Source organism: Diadema antillarum, unplaced genomic scaffold (assembly GCF_040938485.1).
Source record: "Diadema antillarum isolate AM-2024a unplaced genomic scaffold, OU_Dant_1.0 seq00002296_RagTag, whole genome shotgun sequence".
Lineage (NCBI taxonomy): Eukaryota > Metazoa > Echinodermata > Echinoidea > Diadematoida > Diadematidae > Diadema > Diadema antillarum.
In genome coordinates this window covers 112,264-130,711 of record NW_027272918.1, presented here as the reverse complement: position 1 = coordinate 130,711, position 18,448 = coordinate 112,264, and the positions used below count along the sequence as shown (strand labels likewise).

Below are 18,448 nucleotides of genomic sequence, written 5' to 3'. Positions count from 1 at the left end.
TACAAGCCTGTGGTACAGTACCACACAATTCCTGTGGTAACATTACAAGTGTGTGGTACATTGTGTGGTACCGACAAGTACCACAGGGAGTACCATAGGACTTTTTTGTTAGGGAGGATATGTTGGACAAATCATACGTGAACAATATTACAGAAGAACTTTGCAGACTATTAGTAGGAGATAAAACACACTAAGCTACTAACATAGGAAAGTATGTGAGACAACCCTACTAAGAGTGGTACCTGAATATGATCATTTCTCTCACTTCATTACAGTGTGAATTAAATACCTTTCCTAAAGTTTCAATCTACGGTTACCTACACATTATCGGTTCTACAATGTTTTCTATGAGGCTTTTTGACAACACACAAGATTTTTGTTTCTTTTACGAAGACTGTTTCCCTATACTAACCATATCTTTCATTATGTCAAGGCTTTAAATGCCAACAAACAACCCAGTCACAGTCATAGCTTGAAGTAAGTTCTTCTTGAAGAAGCTCATAAGAAAATGTTTGTTCACGACTTCTAAACTACACGTTGACAGAAAAGTAGGGGAAAAAGCATACTAAAAGTGGCATAATATTATATTTCTAACTTATTTAGAATTTTTGCAAAGTACAGTTGTAAAGGCAACATGTAACTTTTTCAATGATGACTGTCTTCTGCTGACAAGCTTTCTATTACAAAGCTTGAAACTGATGAAGTCACTGATCTTAAATCCTATTCATATAAAAAAGTGAAATTCCTTACCTCTCGATGACATGTCGATACCAAAATCACAATTAATGAAGAGTTTCTTCTGACCAGAGTACCCAAAGTCCGTTCCTGAGGGGGAAAACAAACATTGAATTATTTTACAAGATAGAGCAATTTTTAGGGAAACTTTGCACAGATGTCTATAAATATCATGCAGTCATTAATTATGTATATCTGAGACAAATAAATTAAGTTTCTCTCTCATCATAGATTGAATGACTAAAAGGGCAATTACAGGAAATTTATAAAATATTTTGAACACCAATGGGGCTTTCTGCTGAAGATTTTCCAACACGAGGTAAACATGAAATGATTGTTTCATAAAAATAAGCCTTTCATTCAGAATCAAAGACACTGTGTATGAGCAGAGACTGACAAGAGAAAAAGGGAGAGGTGTAGCTGACTGGGACTCACCATACATGCCCAGGATAGGAGGATTCAATGGTGGAGGGTCAGGAAAGGTGAACTTGACCACATACTCCTTGGGTCTTTTCAGCAGCTCCTGAGGTTCCATGTCTTCCTCTGTAGGGTCTCCTTTCCTCTTCCCCTTCTCATTCTTCTTCTTTTGTGCTGACTGTGTCTCCTTCTCCTACTCATTCATCCAAACAGACAATGAAATGATAACACAAAATAATGTTAGTTTGATTTCATAAGACAAGGCTGCACACTGGCACAGGTCCAAATGTCCAGGACCAGTAAAAATCACTGTTGGACCAGTAACTTTTTCAGAAATGGACCAATAAAAAATTGAAAAACTGGGTACCTGCTGGTCCGACGGACAGGTCGGACCGGTAGAAAGAATGGGTTAGTGTGCAGCCCTGCATAAGACCTTTCTTTTTTTCCATTGTCATGCCATTCATGTCTTTATCAATACTCTTTTGCACAGTAAAATTCAGTCTGGTTATCCCCATCAAACAAGGAAAAGTAGAAATTACGCGGTGCGTAATATATGTCCCCGCCGGAAGTAGCATTTTGTAACAAAATGTGCAATATAGGTAAAAAATCAAGGTCAAAGGTCAAAGAAGTTAAAGGTCAAAATTTTGTGTAGAAGTTTTGAAGCCCTCACCTAGTGCCATCACATAAAGCAAATGGAATCGAAATTGGGTTAGTAATGGCGAAGGAGTAGCTTTTTGTAGCCAATGTACAATATAGGTCAAAAATCAAGGTCAAAGGTCAAAGAAAACAAAGGTCAAAATTCTGTGTAGAAGTTTTGAAGCCCTCACCTAGTGCTATCACATAAAGCAAACGGAATCGAAATCGGGTTAGAAATGGCGAAGGAGTAGCATTTTGTAGCAAAATGCACAATATAGGTCAAAAATCAAGGTCAAAGGTCAAAGAAGTCAAAGGTCAAAATTCTGTGTAGAAGTTTTGAAGCCCTCAACTAGTGCCATCATATAAAGCAAACAGAATCGAAATCGGGTTAGAAATGGCGAAGGAGTAGCATTTTGTAGCAAAATGTACAATATAGGTAAAAAATCAAGGTCAAAGGTCAAAGAAGTCAAAGGTCAAAATTCTGTGTAGAAGTTTTGAAGCCCTCACCTAGTGCCATCACATAAAGCAAACGGAATCGAAATTGGGTTAGAAATGGCGAAGGAGTAGCATTTTGTAGCAAAATGTACAATATAGGTCAAAGGTCAAGGTCAAAGGTCACAACTGAAATTCTGTTTAGAAGTTTTAAAGCTCCCATGTAGTGCTATCATATAAAGCAAACAGAATCAAAATTGGCTCATAAATGACAGAGAAGTAGCAAATTGAACATTTTGATCACACACGGACGCACACACGGACGGACGCACGGACGGACGGACGCACGGACGCACGGACGCACGGACACACACACGTACGGAGCCCGTTTCATAGTCCCCTGCTCGAACTCGTTCGGCGGGGACAAAAAAGACCACTTTCTTGAATTCATATTCACAGATATTTGAAACCCATAGCCCTGGAGTGAGCTTTCTATCTTATCAATTACCTTTCTCTGAATGGAAGGATGCATTGCGAGAAAGTCACCTGACAATTCCAGTGCATTATATTTCACGCTGCTCTTTCCTATCTGCCTTCATTTTTATGTCATTCCTTCCTTGAATGCAATTTTCATCCCAATCACCTCTGTTTGTCTGCAAATTGAATGCTTCAGTCTAATTGACTCCATACTTCCTTTTTTTCAATTAACAGTTGGTCATACATGGATAATTACATCCATGTGTAGGTACTTTGCATTAGTGTTCTTTTAGGATATAGAATACCACTAGAAACGCTTCACATATAATATGGAAAATCAGACATAGAGAAGAGTTGGCGGCATTTTCTTGAAAAACATTCTGACTGCATTAATGCATGTATTCAAGCTAACGCATGGCATTCAACCATGCAATTTGGAAAGTAAAAATGTCGCCACATGGTATGCCTCCGCCATAATGCATGGTTCTCCTAATAGGTCTATAGTACAATGTCTTGACAATGTGTGATCACAGTTTCAAATAATTGGCAAAATATTAAAATGACAGGTTTGTTACAAATGTGTTGAATGTTCACTTTCCTTGAACTAGGTTTAATTGGATGAATGGCTATATTGTCTAAGTGTGCAGGTATTTGAGGATTTGAGGATTTGTACCCGACTTTCAACCCTTTTATAAGTTTAGAGAAGTGAAATTTAGCACTTTCACTTGACCTTTGACCTTTTGGCAAGAAACTTCAAAGAAAAATATGTATTGGATGATACATGCATACACTATGTTTCAAGACAAATCCTGCAGGCATTGCATAGATAAGAGGGAAATAGTAACATTATGACAAGTTGACCTTGACCTTTGACCCCTGACCTTTAACCCCTGTCCCCTAAATTCCCTAGATGATCCCTGCCAGTCAGTACATGATGACATAAATGGTATCCCAGGGTATCAAATGAAAATCAGCCATTTTGTTGAATTATTTATACTTTTAAAAAGGTTGTACCCTGGGTTGCCAAAAAGTGGAAATTATTTTGGTGCTGGAGCTAGTGGCGCTAGCCACTACACTGCAGTGCACTGAAGCACACGCTATTGGTAGCACAGCGTGCCATGCATGCATCGTATAACATGCAGTGGCATGGGAGTGACTATGTACATGCACACACAGTGCATGCATTTTTCTGCGGCTGTTCTCGAGCGGACGTGAGGTGGCGCTACACAACGCGGTAACCTGGGGTACTACGGTACTCCGGGGTAACGCGTGATGCATCACATGCACACGTACTAAGGTCCATGAAGATACCTTGAAATATTTGTGAGATACGGAGAAAAAAAACTAAATATTGTCATTTTCACTTGACCTTTGACCTCATGATCCCAAACCCTCTCTGGAGAATCTTCATTTCGTAGTACATGTATACACTAAGTTTCAAGAAAATACCTTAAGGCATTGCATAGATATGGGGGAAATAGTGAGATTTATGGTATTTGACCTTGACCTTGAGCATGTGCACCCAAAAGTTGATAGGCACAACTTTGCCCACTCATACACACACATGCCAAGTTTCATTAGGATACCTCAAACCATTTTTTAGTTACCCTATCCACAAAATTGATTACGAACGGAAGGACGGACGGAAGGACGGACAACCCGAAAACATAATTCGTGGCGGAGGCATAAAAAACCCTACATAATATCAGAAGAAATAGAAAACACACTCATACCCTTTAAGTGAGTAGATATCAAAGTGTATTGTACTTGAATATTGTAAGAGGTAAAAGAGACTTACTGCAGCTTTCTTTGATTTGCCTTGACTCTTTAAGCTCTTTATCCTCTTCTCCTGTAAGGCAAAAAAAAATAAATTGTATACAATATGAATACAAGGTAGAGAAACTAGAAGAAATCAAGCATATTCATGAATATAAAAAAAATATATGCTATGTGTACATTTAACCAGTAGTATACAAATATTGAGCGCTTTGAGGGACATGGTTCAAACTCTGGCCAGAGGGGAAATAGTTTTAACCATAACCCCAAAGAAAGCAGTTGACATTTGTTTAAAATGCCACATCCCACTGAATTTTCAGACATTTATGCTAAATTAAGGCATTGAAATGAAGTTGTCTTGGTAGCGGTCAGAGAAAGCAGAATGATAAAGTATCATTTTACAATGCACAAATATAGATACAAGCACAATTTAAAATGAGCAAAAATGTGGAAATATAGATACATGCATCTTGAAAAACCACTGACTGCTGGGCAGAATACTGTAAAAGTGGATATTTTCGCGCGAGTAATTTTTTGCACTCGGCCAGGTAAGATGGATTTCTTGTGTTTTTAATTCCGCGGAATCAGGACATGAAATACTGGAACATACACCGAGTATGGCATGCAAAAATATTCATGTGCTTTTATATTCGCGCTAGCGTCTGATTGAGAGAAATGCGTGCAAATTTCCACACCGCGAAAATTTCCACTTTTACAGTAGCCAAAGCAATTTACTGCAACTTGGATGAATCAGAATCAAGGATTCTTTGAATGGAGTAAATAATATGAAATACTGCACCTGTTTCTCATACTCCTTTAGCTGCTCTTTCCTTTTCTGGCCAAGCATTTTCTTGAATGTATCTGCAAAGTAGACACAAAAGACAGAGAGAAATGGATAGATACAAACTGCAGAGGAGCTGTAGCAAACCTAGAAGTATACCCGATGTACAAGTGTATAGAGTAAGACTGCACACACCAGAGACTATTTTTATAACCATCCCACAAGTAGTATCATAACAGTAATCCATATTCATCAGTCACCTACACTGCACTTCAAAATTTCTCAAATTACTTTGAAACTACTGTTATGTGCTGTTGTTATCACAAGGTACTCAAATGGTTGCAGAAATTTTTCTTCTGCTGGGAAATAATGAATTGCAATGTCATGAAATGTTGATTGACTGTGTGTACTCTTAGAGTGAATACTGCCTGGAGCTTCCATGAGATCCACTTAGTGTGAATGATTCATCAGACCATTTTATTCATAAGTCTGCTCCACGTGACTTGAGTAACTAATGGATGAAAAAGGGATTCAAATAAACTTTACCTGATATGATAAACACATACTACGCCCTGTAATTTTTGATTCAGTATTCACTCAGTTTTCCATGAACAATAACTACACCTGTATATCATACCTACCTGGTGAAACAAACAGCAAAAATGGCAATGAAAACTAGATAGGAATTTCCATTCCCTGCTAACAGATGTTCCCCCAAAAGAAAACTCATGGCTGAACAAAGCTTCCACTTTTCTAAGAATAAGAATGATCTCATCAAATGGGAATAGTTGTCAGAGAATAATATTTGCTCTCTAGTTCTTCATGAACAACACATTAGTGCGATATCAGGGAGTATTGTGTATTGTGTGGTGAGTGAAACACCCAGATGTCAACATAAAATCAACACAATACTCACTGTAATTTCCCTTGTAGTAGAATAACTTCTGCATATCTGTAGGGAAGGTGATAACAAGAAAGAGGTAAATGATAAAATATAAGATGAGTGTTCACATTCATTAATCTATTCTCCATGTCTCATCAGCTATGAGCAGTGCACCGGTATCTTGTCCTCACAGCCCTTCTGTACAGCACTCCATCGAAGAACATTTGGCAGGGCATGGAACAGATAGTTCTATTTGTTCATTTGAACTTTGTTGTGGCATGTCAAGATGTATGCATAGGTGTCATCCTAATTTTCTACATCCTCAGCTATGTGTGTCAAATTTGATAAGACTCGACACACTACAAATAATTCATCATCGTGGTCATTATTACCAAAGCTGGAAAAAAACTGGGATGTTTTTCATACTTCATTTTTCACTGAAATAGAATATAGACAGCAAACAAGAGTATCAATTTACTACAGGTCATCATTGACAGAAACCATTTCTCATACTTCCCTTATGAATATAAACATTATAGTATAAGAATTCAGAATTACAATTACGTGCAGTATGGAACATTAACTTTCACATTGTATGCTATGTAAACAAATACACAGGAATATGGATATACACGTACTGGCAAAAACGGTAAATGGTTGTCGAAAATCTAAAAATTTGACCATTATTACTTTTTACTCAGTCTGAAATTTTGTATAAATGAATTGTCATCTTCACCTCTTAAAAGTATTAAGATATTAAAACAGCAGCTGATTTCTACTCACCAAGATGGATGATATCTGTGCACACATCATCAAGAAACTGCTGGTCGTGGGAGACTATGAGAAGAGTCTTTTTCCATGACTGAAGGTAGCTGTATTGACAAACACATGTGGATGCCAAGCTAGTTAGGATCAAATTGCCAAAATCTTGTCTTTTTGATATTTTGACAGTAATGAGTGCATTCAGTTTTGATTGATAAAAATCCAAACTTTTAACAAAAAGCCCTTCATCCACTTTGGTTGAATTTTTTACTCTGCTTCGACAGTGTCAGCCAATTTGTTGACTTTCTTCAAAACATGCTCTCTTTAGGTACAGGTGATGAACAGTCACATCTTTAGATTGAAGAATCACTGCAAAGTTAGATCAATGAAGACCTACAATTAAATATACTCCAATGTTCCAAAATTGGGTGAATTTTTACAACACACTGACAGCATAAAGAAGGCAAATATTTTGCTTTTAATAGGGCTCAGCTTGAGTGAGTGAGGATTTATCATGGAATGTGGCCTTTTGTAGGTGATCAAAGCATCAAATCCAAATGAAGGTATGATTTCCCTTCAGCATACTCATTGGTTGTTTTATGCATAGAGGAACTCCAATATTTTCATTTTTCACTTATTTAACGACTCGCCTAGCTGCCTGAACAGTGACGTATTATTATCATTACTATTTATTTGGCATTTGCGAGACAATGCTAGTGATAACAGATAAACAAACATATCAAGCAAAATATAAGGATACAAGATGTCAGGATTTCTCTGGTGCGCTTCCCTAAGTTGCCAGGTTGGATAAAAGCAATCAAAATCACTATGGCCCTAAATCACTATGGTCCTAAATATATCTTGAGTAGAGTAATTAGGAAAATGTTATGAAAATGAACACAGTGAGAATATGCAAACCTTCTCACAATTTTTGTGATTGTATGACTAGTTTGAACTAGTCAAAGAACTCCATGTTGATTGACAGTAAGACATTCCAGCAGTAAACATGCTTTGCAACAAACATCCCAATTTCTCTCATACTTTCACCAAGGTGCTACTTCTGTTTGACTGCATTCACTGAAAACTCGTTTGTCAGGGCAAACATTCCTTCAAAGTGACAGGGTGCTGCCTTCAGCAATCAGAAGAAAAACTTTCTTACTTACTTGTTGAGCCAGATGACAGCATTGAGGTCTAAATGATTCGTGGGTTCATCTAGCAGGAGGAGAGTTGGTTCCATGAACAGTGCTCTATGGTAGAGAAATGAAAGCATAAAAACAACGTGAAGTCATTGACTTCTACAGAAAGCTTTCTGTGATTGTCTGATCTGCTTTAGTGTTACCACCTTTGGCTTAACCCACTGAGGATGAGCCCCGTGCATACTTGGGCAAGTGTCTATGGGAAATGCATGTTGTAGCAAAATCAAACCGTCCTCAACGGGTTTAGGCTCAACACATGGATTCCTCATTTCATTAATTACAATAATGACTGACTGTACCACCACTGTATCATACAGTACATCAAACATGTTCCGTAATTTCCTTTTAACAGTATTATAAGAATCTCTAAAAAACAACTACTGTTCTCAAAATACCTTAATATTTCCTCATCAATTCTTTCTTGCCACATGACTTCATGTTACATACTGAAATGAAATTAAGTCTTTGGGGCATGTGTGTCTTTGTGATGGGGAGGAGAAAGTGTATTCTCACCTTCATCCCTAAATATGGGGCCAATTTTAGGATTATTAGGGTTGTCGATTTCAATTCATCAAAGTTCCAACATGCTACAATACCTTCTTCTCAACACTTAGGCCTAACTGGGCCAGTGTGTTTAGGTAGATGATAGAGCCAGCCCCCCCCCCCCCCCCCCCCCCCCCCCCCCCCCCCCCCCCCCCGGGCCTGTGTAGATCTGTTCAAACTGGTTTACTCATACTCATGTCTGTTTTCTTTTTTGCCATGCTAGAACTGCGTAGTTTTATAAGGACCACACTCTTCGGTATGTGTGTTCACACCTACTCATATCATGAAATTCTCACCTCGCTAGAGACACACGCATTCTCCATCCTCCTGAAAAGTCCTGTGTTGCCTTCATCTGCATGTCTGGTGTGAATTGCAGACCCTTTTCATGGCATTAAAAAACAAACATTACAATCAAGTGAGAAAAAGGCAAGTTTGAGATTGACAGAGAATGAATGGCATTCTTGATCAAAGTCTAATTTGACTCCCTCCATGTCTCCATCTCACTGTCCTGCCTTGGTTGGAGCAATTAACATTCACTGCCTCACCCTGAATCTCCTGCATCTTTTGTAAGAGCTACATGTATCTAGTCTTAGATCCAGACTACATGTACATAGAATTTGACTGAATCTCTGTACAAGAGTAAAGTCATTTCTGTATCAGGTTTGAACTATGTTTAAGTTGCAACAGGTCTTCTACACACTGGGAAAGTTGATTTAACCAATGCAATGACTATCAATCAAAGACCAAAATTATGATATCAAGTAAATTTCAATCCTAATATACAGTATATCAAATTAGACTGTGATGCTATGAAAAACTAGAAATATCACTGAAGGTGATTAATACCCCCGCCCCGTGATGACAGTTTTACCCAAGGAATGATCTTTCCTTGATCTTCTGCCATTTAAATGCCGTTACCATGGCAACGCAGCTTCCGACACGTCCGAAAAATATGTCTTGCAAATCTTCCCACCAAGACTATTGTGTGTGCCACATTTCATAAGCTTTTGTCAAAAACTGAGGAAGTAGTTCAATCCACAAGATCTTTCCTTGATCTTCCGCCATTAATATGCCGTTACCATGGCAACGCAGCTTGCGACACTTCCAAAAAATGTCTTGCACATCTTCCCACCACGACCAATGTGTGTGCCACATTTCATGAGCTTCAGTCGAATACAGAGGAAGTAGTTCAATCCGCAAGATCTTTCCTTGATCTTCTGCCATTTATATGCCGTTACCATGGCAACGCAGCTTCCGACACGTCCGAAAAATATGTCTTCCACATCTTCCCACCAAGATCAAGGTGTGTGCCACATTTCATAAGCTTTGGTCAAAAAACTGAGGAAGTAGTTAAATCCGCAAGATCTTTCCTTGATCTTCTGCTATTAATATGCCGTTACCATGGCAATGTACTTTCGGGTACTGTCAAAAAATGCGTCTTGCACATCTACAACCAAAGGCACACATCTGTACCAAGTTTCATGGAAATTGGGCAAAAACTGAGGAAGTAGTTTGCAACACAAAATTTTCCATCATTTTGGCTCATAATATGTGAGCTGTTACCATGGCAACATACTTTTTGTCACTGTCAAGAAATGTGTCATGCTGACCTATATCCTAAGACAAACATTCAATATGAATTCCATGAGAATTGGAAGAACGCACTTTTTGCCACTGCGGAAATATGTGTCTTGCACATTAACATATTCAGATGAACATCTGTACCTAATTTCATAAAAATTGATCAAAAACTGTGGGAGGAGTTCGCGACGCAAGATTTGTACCCATTTTTGCCCATAATATGCCGTTACCATGGCAACGTACTTTTGGGTACTGTCAAAAAATACGTCTTGCACATCTACAACCCAAGGCACACATCTGTGCCAAGTTTTATGGGAATCGCTTGAAAACTGAGGAAGTAGTTCGCGAAGCAAGATTTGCAACGGACCGACCGCCCGACCGCCCGCCCGACCGACCGCCCGACCGTCCGCTGATTCCTATATACCCCCTTCAAACTTCGTTTGGCGGGGGTATAAAAATGAAATGTCTGATTGTATCTACATGCCATCTGCAGAGTGCTCACGACTTGTGTGCCATCTAAGAGGAGACTTACCGCTAAGATTCTCCTTACACGAGCTTCAGCTGAAGCTACTCCAATCACCTCCATCTCTTCATACACCTTGGTGAGAAGAGAAAAGATAGAGAAGGTCAAAGGTGATGCAGTCATGGTTAGTGAACAAGGGAAATGAGCTTGGTCTTGACTACAAATTATATCAAAAGTGATGATACATTGCCGACAGAATGAACAGACATTACATTTGTTAAACTCTGACTGATATTCCCTGCTCTGAACCAAATATTTTTCAACATATACCAGACTGAGAAATCACACTGAGAGGTACTACTGTTCTAGGTGTTTCTGGCTTGCAAGGGAAAAATCCACACTGAATGCACAGTTTAGGCCTGTAAACTATCAATGACAGAGAACATTTTGTAAAACATGTTTCTCTAAACTATAGCACTCCGAGAGCACAAGCCTCCACACAGGTCATAGGGTCAGATATATAGAATTGTGTATGCATCTTAACAGACAGACAGACAAACAAAACAAACAAACAAACAAACAAACAAACAAACAAACAAACAAACAAACAAACAAACAAACAAACTGGATTCTGGTCACAATCTAGATCACTCCCCAAAACAAATCACCTCAGCTTTTACCACAACACATGATAAATTTTATTACAATCTGTTCATAACATATTGAGTTATATTGCTTTCAACAAACAAACATACACCAGGAAAAACATAACTTCATCAGGTGATTGCCACTAGGTAATTACATGTATGCCAGCCACAAGTGATGGAAGACCTCTATCAGGGATAAAATGAATTATCCCACAGCAGATATTTGTAATTATAAACTCTTTTCCTCTCTGCAGGAATTTTCAGTCAAACAACCATCATATCCCCTGCATTCAACCAAGATTATAATGACGTCTTGTCAAGAACCATACATGTTTGAGGTTAGAAACATTTCATAATTGTTTGTGTGTGTGACAGTGTGCATGTGTGTTACTGCATCAAGCGAGTGTTAGCCATTCTAGTCTATACGATTTTCAAGGATAGGGGAACTGATAATTTCATCCGTATCTGACAAACATGAGACCATCACTGGAATCGCTAGTGGTGTTTGGGTGTTTGTGTGCTGGTGGTTTTGGGGTGTCTATATAATTCCCTTTAAACTGTCTTAACAAGTATTACATTTCCATCGATGCAGTACACATATTTGAGAAGACTCCATACTGTGTTGACCTACTGAGATGGAATGAGAGATGGCTGTAAAATGTAAATTCTGTCTCACCTCCTTGAGTCGCTCTGATCGGGAGTTATCACCTCTCTCACTCTCCTCTAGCAGTTCTTTCTCCTGCAAAGTTAAAATGTGTATATGACTGTGAGTGAATTCTATAATATGGCATAATGTACTCAATATAACTCAAACTAAATAGCAATGTATGAATTCATATATCTGACAAATCACAAATGGTCACAACAACAACATGGCAATTTTTTTAAATATTTTTTTCTTGCCCATGTAAAGAACATACATGTATCTGTAAGAGTACAACACTGTAAAAAAAAACACATGTCAACAGCAAACAGAGAATATATTTTCAAGACTAAGGAAGAAAATAGCAAAATTGTATAGCATGAGATAGGGAAAGCAAAGAAGACAATAAATAAAATTAAAGCCTTGTTAATTGATAACAACTGAATGGCATATCTTAAATTGTCAATCTTTATGTATGACTACCAAGAATTTAGCTTCTAAATAATGAACTGAAGGAAATACCGTGGAAGGTAGACAAAAGAAAGAACAACAGTTTGAATTTTTAGCTTTATACATGTCAAATGCCTAGGGTGATCTCACTCCATTGAGGACGAGTCTCGAGTATACTTGGGCAGGTGTCTACAGGAAATGTGTGTTGTAGCAAAATAAGCCCATCCTCAATGGGTTAAATCAATTACTGGTCCATTCTTCTGCTCATTTCTTGAAACTTGACCTAATTTGTAAAGCTATGGGAATGGATCTTTGGGGTGTACAAGTTAAGGACTCTTGGCTAGCATGATGCCTCACCTCTTTCAGCAAAGCTAACCTCTTCTTATCAGCATTCAGTACAGCCAAGAAGGCAGGAGTAGTATCAGCTTTCACCTCTGAAGAATTATCCAACAACGAAAGAGAGTAAGAGAACTGAGTTACCACTGTCAAACTTGCATAACACACAATAAGCTTAACAATATCACTTGCATGCATAAAACCTAAGTTGAATCTCATGATCAGAATCAATATTCAACGGGTAGGTCAAATCATCAAAGTGAAATTCTGTCCTTACATCAGAGCATATCTTATTCATATGGTGGACTCGGTTTGAAAGGCATTTCCTAGTTCTCATGAAGAGAATGTTATAATTATATAATAAACATAAATACACAAACACATTCATAACCATTATCATGCAAACTTAACTTCATACATACTCTGAAAATATGCATCTATTTCATGGTGATCAGAGAAATAGCTGTACAAAACTACGCAAGTGATAAATCATGCATGACACATAATATCATATTTCTGTCAACCTCCTTTCCATGACCTTCCAATCGTTACTATGATGCATATGCTGAGAATAACACTATGATTAATATTGGAAAGGAACACCTCTAGGCAATACCACCTTTACAACTAAACTCAGGACCCACCTTGCTCACACAGTAGGACATCAATGTTTGGTGGAATGGCCAGCTTTCTGCTTGATATATGTGAAAGAAGGGTGGTCTTCCCCATTCTGAAATAAATAAAGGATTTTCTTCAGATGAAATAACATTGTGAAAGAACAGAAAAAGCGACAAATATACCTTGCAAGTAAAATATTCAGATCTTGGGCCACAACCACTACTCAGCATTGAAATAACTGAAATAAAAATGAATACATTACAGCAATTTTTCTCTATACATATCACCATTTCATCAAATACAATACTGCCGAGTATATCAATAATCTTTCCAATCATATTAATAACTTCTCATTTACTAGTTTGTAACATTTTCTTCCTCACTTTTAGCCATTGGAAAACTCACCCATTAGGTCCGACCAGACCATACCGGCGTCCCTGAGCTACGGTCAAAGAGGCATTAACAAAGAGCTCCTTGCCAGCAGCAGAAATTGAGAACTTGTCGACCTTCATGAATTTTGAGAAGACAAAAAGAAAATATCAATTTTCTCATCTTTTCTTAAAACCTTCTGACAACTACTCTTTCAATTTATAGACTGTAAAAGTAAAAAATATTTTTGTGAGTACCTGGTAATTTTTTTCTCGATCAGCAGCGTAAAATAAATTTGCATGTTTCTAATTGCACAATATTTTAAGAGCTGTAATGATGTTACATATGAAAAGCAAATATACTTATCAGCTTTTTACCTTTTATTTTCATGCTAATTTTATGTTGTGAGAAGTGCACTAAAATTTTCCATTTTCACAGTACCTGGAAATCAAGCTAGAATATTTGTTTTAATGGCAACACAGGAAATGGCAGTACTCTTTACAGGAGAAATATTCCCTTTAGCAGCTACGTTAAGCCAAATCAACTACACATATACTACCAGACAAATTAACAGGTCATAGAAATACAAACATCACACAGGACATACAATGACAAACTGAGATGAGTGAATCATATTGTTTGTGCACAACAATGACAAAATTCATGTATGCTGAACTTTTATACGTCAGACAAATGTTTTGGATTTTATGCTAGACAAAAGTTTGGGATTTTATGCAAACCAAAAACAAACAAACAAACACAAAAAGTGGCATCAAATGTATGAGAGTACTTAAAACAAAAAGGCAGAGAGAAACAAACTACTTTTTTTTTTAAAAGACAAGACATGTTCTCAGTCTAATGGAAGAGAAACTAGAAATATCGCTTTGGCGACTGATGCCTCCGCCATAATGCATGATTCTCCCAATAGGTGTATGGTACAATGTCTTTACAATGTGTGATGACAGTTTCACATAACTGGCAAAATACTGAAATGACAAGTTTGTCAGAAATATCTTGAATGTTCACTTTCATTGAACTGGGTTTGCTATGATTGTCTAAGAGTGCAGTTACACATATTTGGGGAATTGAGAATTTTTACTTGACTTCTGACCGACCCTTTTATAAGTTTATGCATTGAGTAATTCTCAAGGTATGAAGAAAGAGTGTAATTACAGTACAAAATAGATTTTTTTTTTGCATTTAAACCTGGCCTTTGACCCTTAACCTTTAACCTTCTGGCTGGAAATATCCCAGAGAATCTGTATGAGGTAATACATGTATATATTAAGTTTTAAAACTAATAATGCAAGCATTGCATATACTAGTATATGAGGAATATAGTAAACTTTTGAGGAGTTGACCTTGACCTTTGACCCCTGAATATTGACCCATGACCCCTAAATTCCCTAGATAATCCCTGCCAGTCAGTACATGCGTATGTACCAAGTTCCATGAAAATACATCGAACCATTTGCGAGAAAAGTGAAATTGTAACATTTTCACCTAACTTTTGACCTTTGACCTTATGACATAAAACTCTCTCTGGAGAATCTTTACGCAGTTAGTACATGTCTACACTAAGTCTCAAGAAAATACCTTCGAGCATTGCATAGATATGGGGGAAATAGCAACATTTTTAGCATTTGACCTTGACCTTTTGACCTTTGACCTCTTGCCAATGTCACTAAAATCTACTCAACTAATTGCCCCATCATACATCATCCTTGCACCAAGTTTGGTGAAAGCTGCTTCATCCAGTTTTGAGTTATTACGTAAACAGATAAATTTAAAGGACAAGTCCACCTTCATATACATAAGGATTGAGAAAATGCAGCATTATTAGTAGAACCCATCAGTGAAAGTTTGAGGAAAATTGGACAATCCGTTCAAAAGTTACGAATATTTTAAGTATCTGCGCAGTCACTGCTGGAAGAGAAGACTACTACAGTGTATGATGTCACATGCGTACAACTATATAAGGAAAATAAAAAGAGAATTTCACAAAACTTTACTTTTTGAATAAAGTGCACATTTCTTCGACTTGCTACTGACGTATGTTAAGGGTAATATCATTCCCCCTGCCTTCAGAAAGAGAGAAGTCGAGTGTTCTTTTGTTATGCGAGAAAAATAGAAATATGTTGAATTTTCTTTATTCTTTCTTTATATCGTTGTAATCATGTGACATCACAAGCTATAGTAGTCTTTTCATCCAGCTGTGACTGAGCAGAAACTTCAAAAATTCATAATTTTTTAACAAATTGTTCTCTTTTGCTCAAACTCTCATTGATGTGTTCTACTAATATTGCTGCATTCACTTAACCCACATGTCTATGAAGGTGAACTTGTCCTTTAAGGATTTGACCTTGATCTTTGACCTTTGACCTCTGTCCGATTTCACTAAAAAACTAATCAAGTAATTGTCCCATCACACATCATCCTCCGACAAAGTTTGGTGAAATTTGCTCAATCCAGTCTTGAGTTATCGCGTAAACAAATACAATTTAATGATTTGACCTTGACCTTTGACCTTTGGCCGATTTCACCCAAAATCTTATCAAGTAATTGCCCTATCATACTTTATACTTGGACCAAGTTTGGTAAAATTCCAGTCAATATTACTCAAGTTATCGCGTAAACGAATGCGGACGGACGGACGGACGGACGGACGGACGGACAACCCGAAAACATAATGTCTCTGGCACCACTTTGTGGCAGAGGCATAAAAAGGCAATGGAAATGAAAGAACCAGGCAGAAAGCATAGTATCATTTTTTATCTCATTCATTTTTTTGGAAAAGGAAAGTATACCTTGATGTCTGTAGCATTTTCCAGTGCAGCACCTTTGATATTACTCTCCTGTTGAGACAGGGCAAAGTTGGACAGCTCACCATCCTCCAGCATCAGTTGCCTCATTTGGTCCTAGGATATAATTTAACCACATGGTATACAGTATTAGATAAACAGCTGGGTTGCATGGTGGCCCATATGGTACTGAGACAGGGCTATGGTATGTAATGTCCTACAACATTATAACCACATTAACCACATGGTATAGTAGTAGATAGAAAGCTGGGGGGGGGGGGGTATCAAATGTATGGTGTTAGCACAGGGCAACAGTATTCAATGTCCTGCAACATTACAGCCAATCAATTTAAGCACATCATATTCAATCACTGTGCTGGATAGTGTGAATGAAGTTAATGCTTACTGAATGATTCCAACTATCATAAAAGTGGATATTTTTGTGTGAGGAATCTTTGGCGCTCAGCCAGTATATGACTTTCACTTGTTTTTTAATAAAGTGGAATCAAGACATCAACTATAGAAACATATGGCATGCAAAAACATTTGCATGCTTTAATTTTTGCACCAGTTTCTGGTTGCGCCAAATTTGAGAAAATTTCCACTTTTACAGTAACTACATGTAGTTGATTGAAAGTCTATTACTGAGTGTCATAATGTTCTGTGTATAAACTTGAATCAGCAAATCAATGCTATCAATTTGCATAACTTTCGGTGGATTTTGACTTTACATTTTGTGCTACCTGTGGCTGAAAATACACAGCACTGATATCTTACTGTGATTGTACAAAGGGAATAAGTGAAATGTAAGTATGCACATATTTTGAAGTGTTTTCAAATGTTCATTGCATACTCTTTTCACAGCAACCAAAACAGAGAGAGCCAGAATGAGGGGGAATAAAGGGAAGTGTGAATTCTTACCCGTTTCTTCTTCTTCTTCATTTCCTTTCTGCTCATTTTCTTTTCCTCTTTCTCTTCTGTAGGTTGGTCTACACAAACAAAAGAACAATAAAAAAAATATTTGTAACACAGAAAGAATGACAATTGTATTCATTTCTTTTCTTTTGTATTGTTTACTACATTTAAATGAGTTTGTTTTATTCAAAGTTTGGTATCTTGCCATCACTTCTAGTTGACTCCATGGTTTAATGTTGTCTAGATCCAATGTTGGTCTCCATTATATGCAGTACCAAAAAATGGCAATATTTTCACAGAAAGATACACAAACTTCCATAAATGATAGATTTAAAAATATCAATGAGATGTTAAATTTCATAACTGACAAGCAGCAGACAACTCTACTATCCCAGTTTAATACTTTTCTTTTGTATTTTATTTTTCTTTTACAAAGTATGGTCATTAGTGCCTACAAAAAAGGAAACCAATAGTGGATTATTTCAGCTTTTTCATTCTTAGACATCACATGAAATGATTGCAAACATAAATGTCAATATGGCCCTTCTCTGCACTATCAATCCTATGAATATCAATACAGCCATGTTCTGCACTATGAATCTCACAGGACAGCAGCATGAAGTGTCAGTAAACACACATTGTGTTAATATGACTGTGTGTGAATTGATTGTGGCTGAAGCTGTTTAGATTGCATGGCACAAACGCTGTATTAAAACACACACCAGCCTATCACACATTCCATAGCTTGATTGCCGTACAAGAAAAGCAAAGTGAATCTGGTAAAAAATTGCAGCTTACACACTTACAGACAAACATTCCTTTGGTTGTCACAGCCTCTCTCTACATCCCATCCTACAAACACACTTACAGACAAACATTCCTTTGGTTGTCACAGCCTCTCTCTACATCCCATCCTACAAACACACTTACAGACAAACATCCCCTTGGTTGTCACAGCCTCTCTCTACATCCCATCCTACAAACACA

The 18,448-nt window shown here is 37.5% G+C and overlaps 1 protein-coding gene across 1 annotated transcript; it reads right to left on the bottom strand.

The window, feature by feature from the left end:
- Nucleotides 1–525: 525 nt before the first annotated feature.
- LOC139714494 (ATP-binding cassette sub-family F member 1-like) lies at nucleotides 526–16,657 on the bottom strand. Its single transcript, XM_071626195.1, has 15 exons — nucleotides 16,553–16,657; nucleotides 13,782–13,882; nucleotides 13,403–13,488; nucleotides 12,780–12,856; nucleotides 12,006–12,068; nucleotides 10,752–10,817; nucleotides 8,935–9,017; nucleotides 8,063–8,146; nucleotides 6,921–7,009; nucleotides 6,171–6,206; nucleotides 5,273–5,334; nucleotides 4,496–4,546; nucleotides 1,171–1,345; nucleotides 751–825; nucleotides 526–530 (listed from the first exon to the last, which is right to left on the bottom strand). The coding sequence occupies exons 1-15, from the start codon at nucleotides 16,655–16,657 to the stop codon at nucleotides 526–528; spliced, it is 1,158 nt and encodes a 385-aa protein (XP_071482296.1).
- Between the last annotated feature and the right edge of the window lie 1,791 nt (nucleotides 16,658–18,448).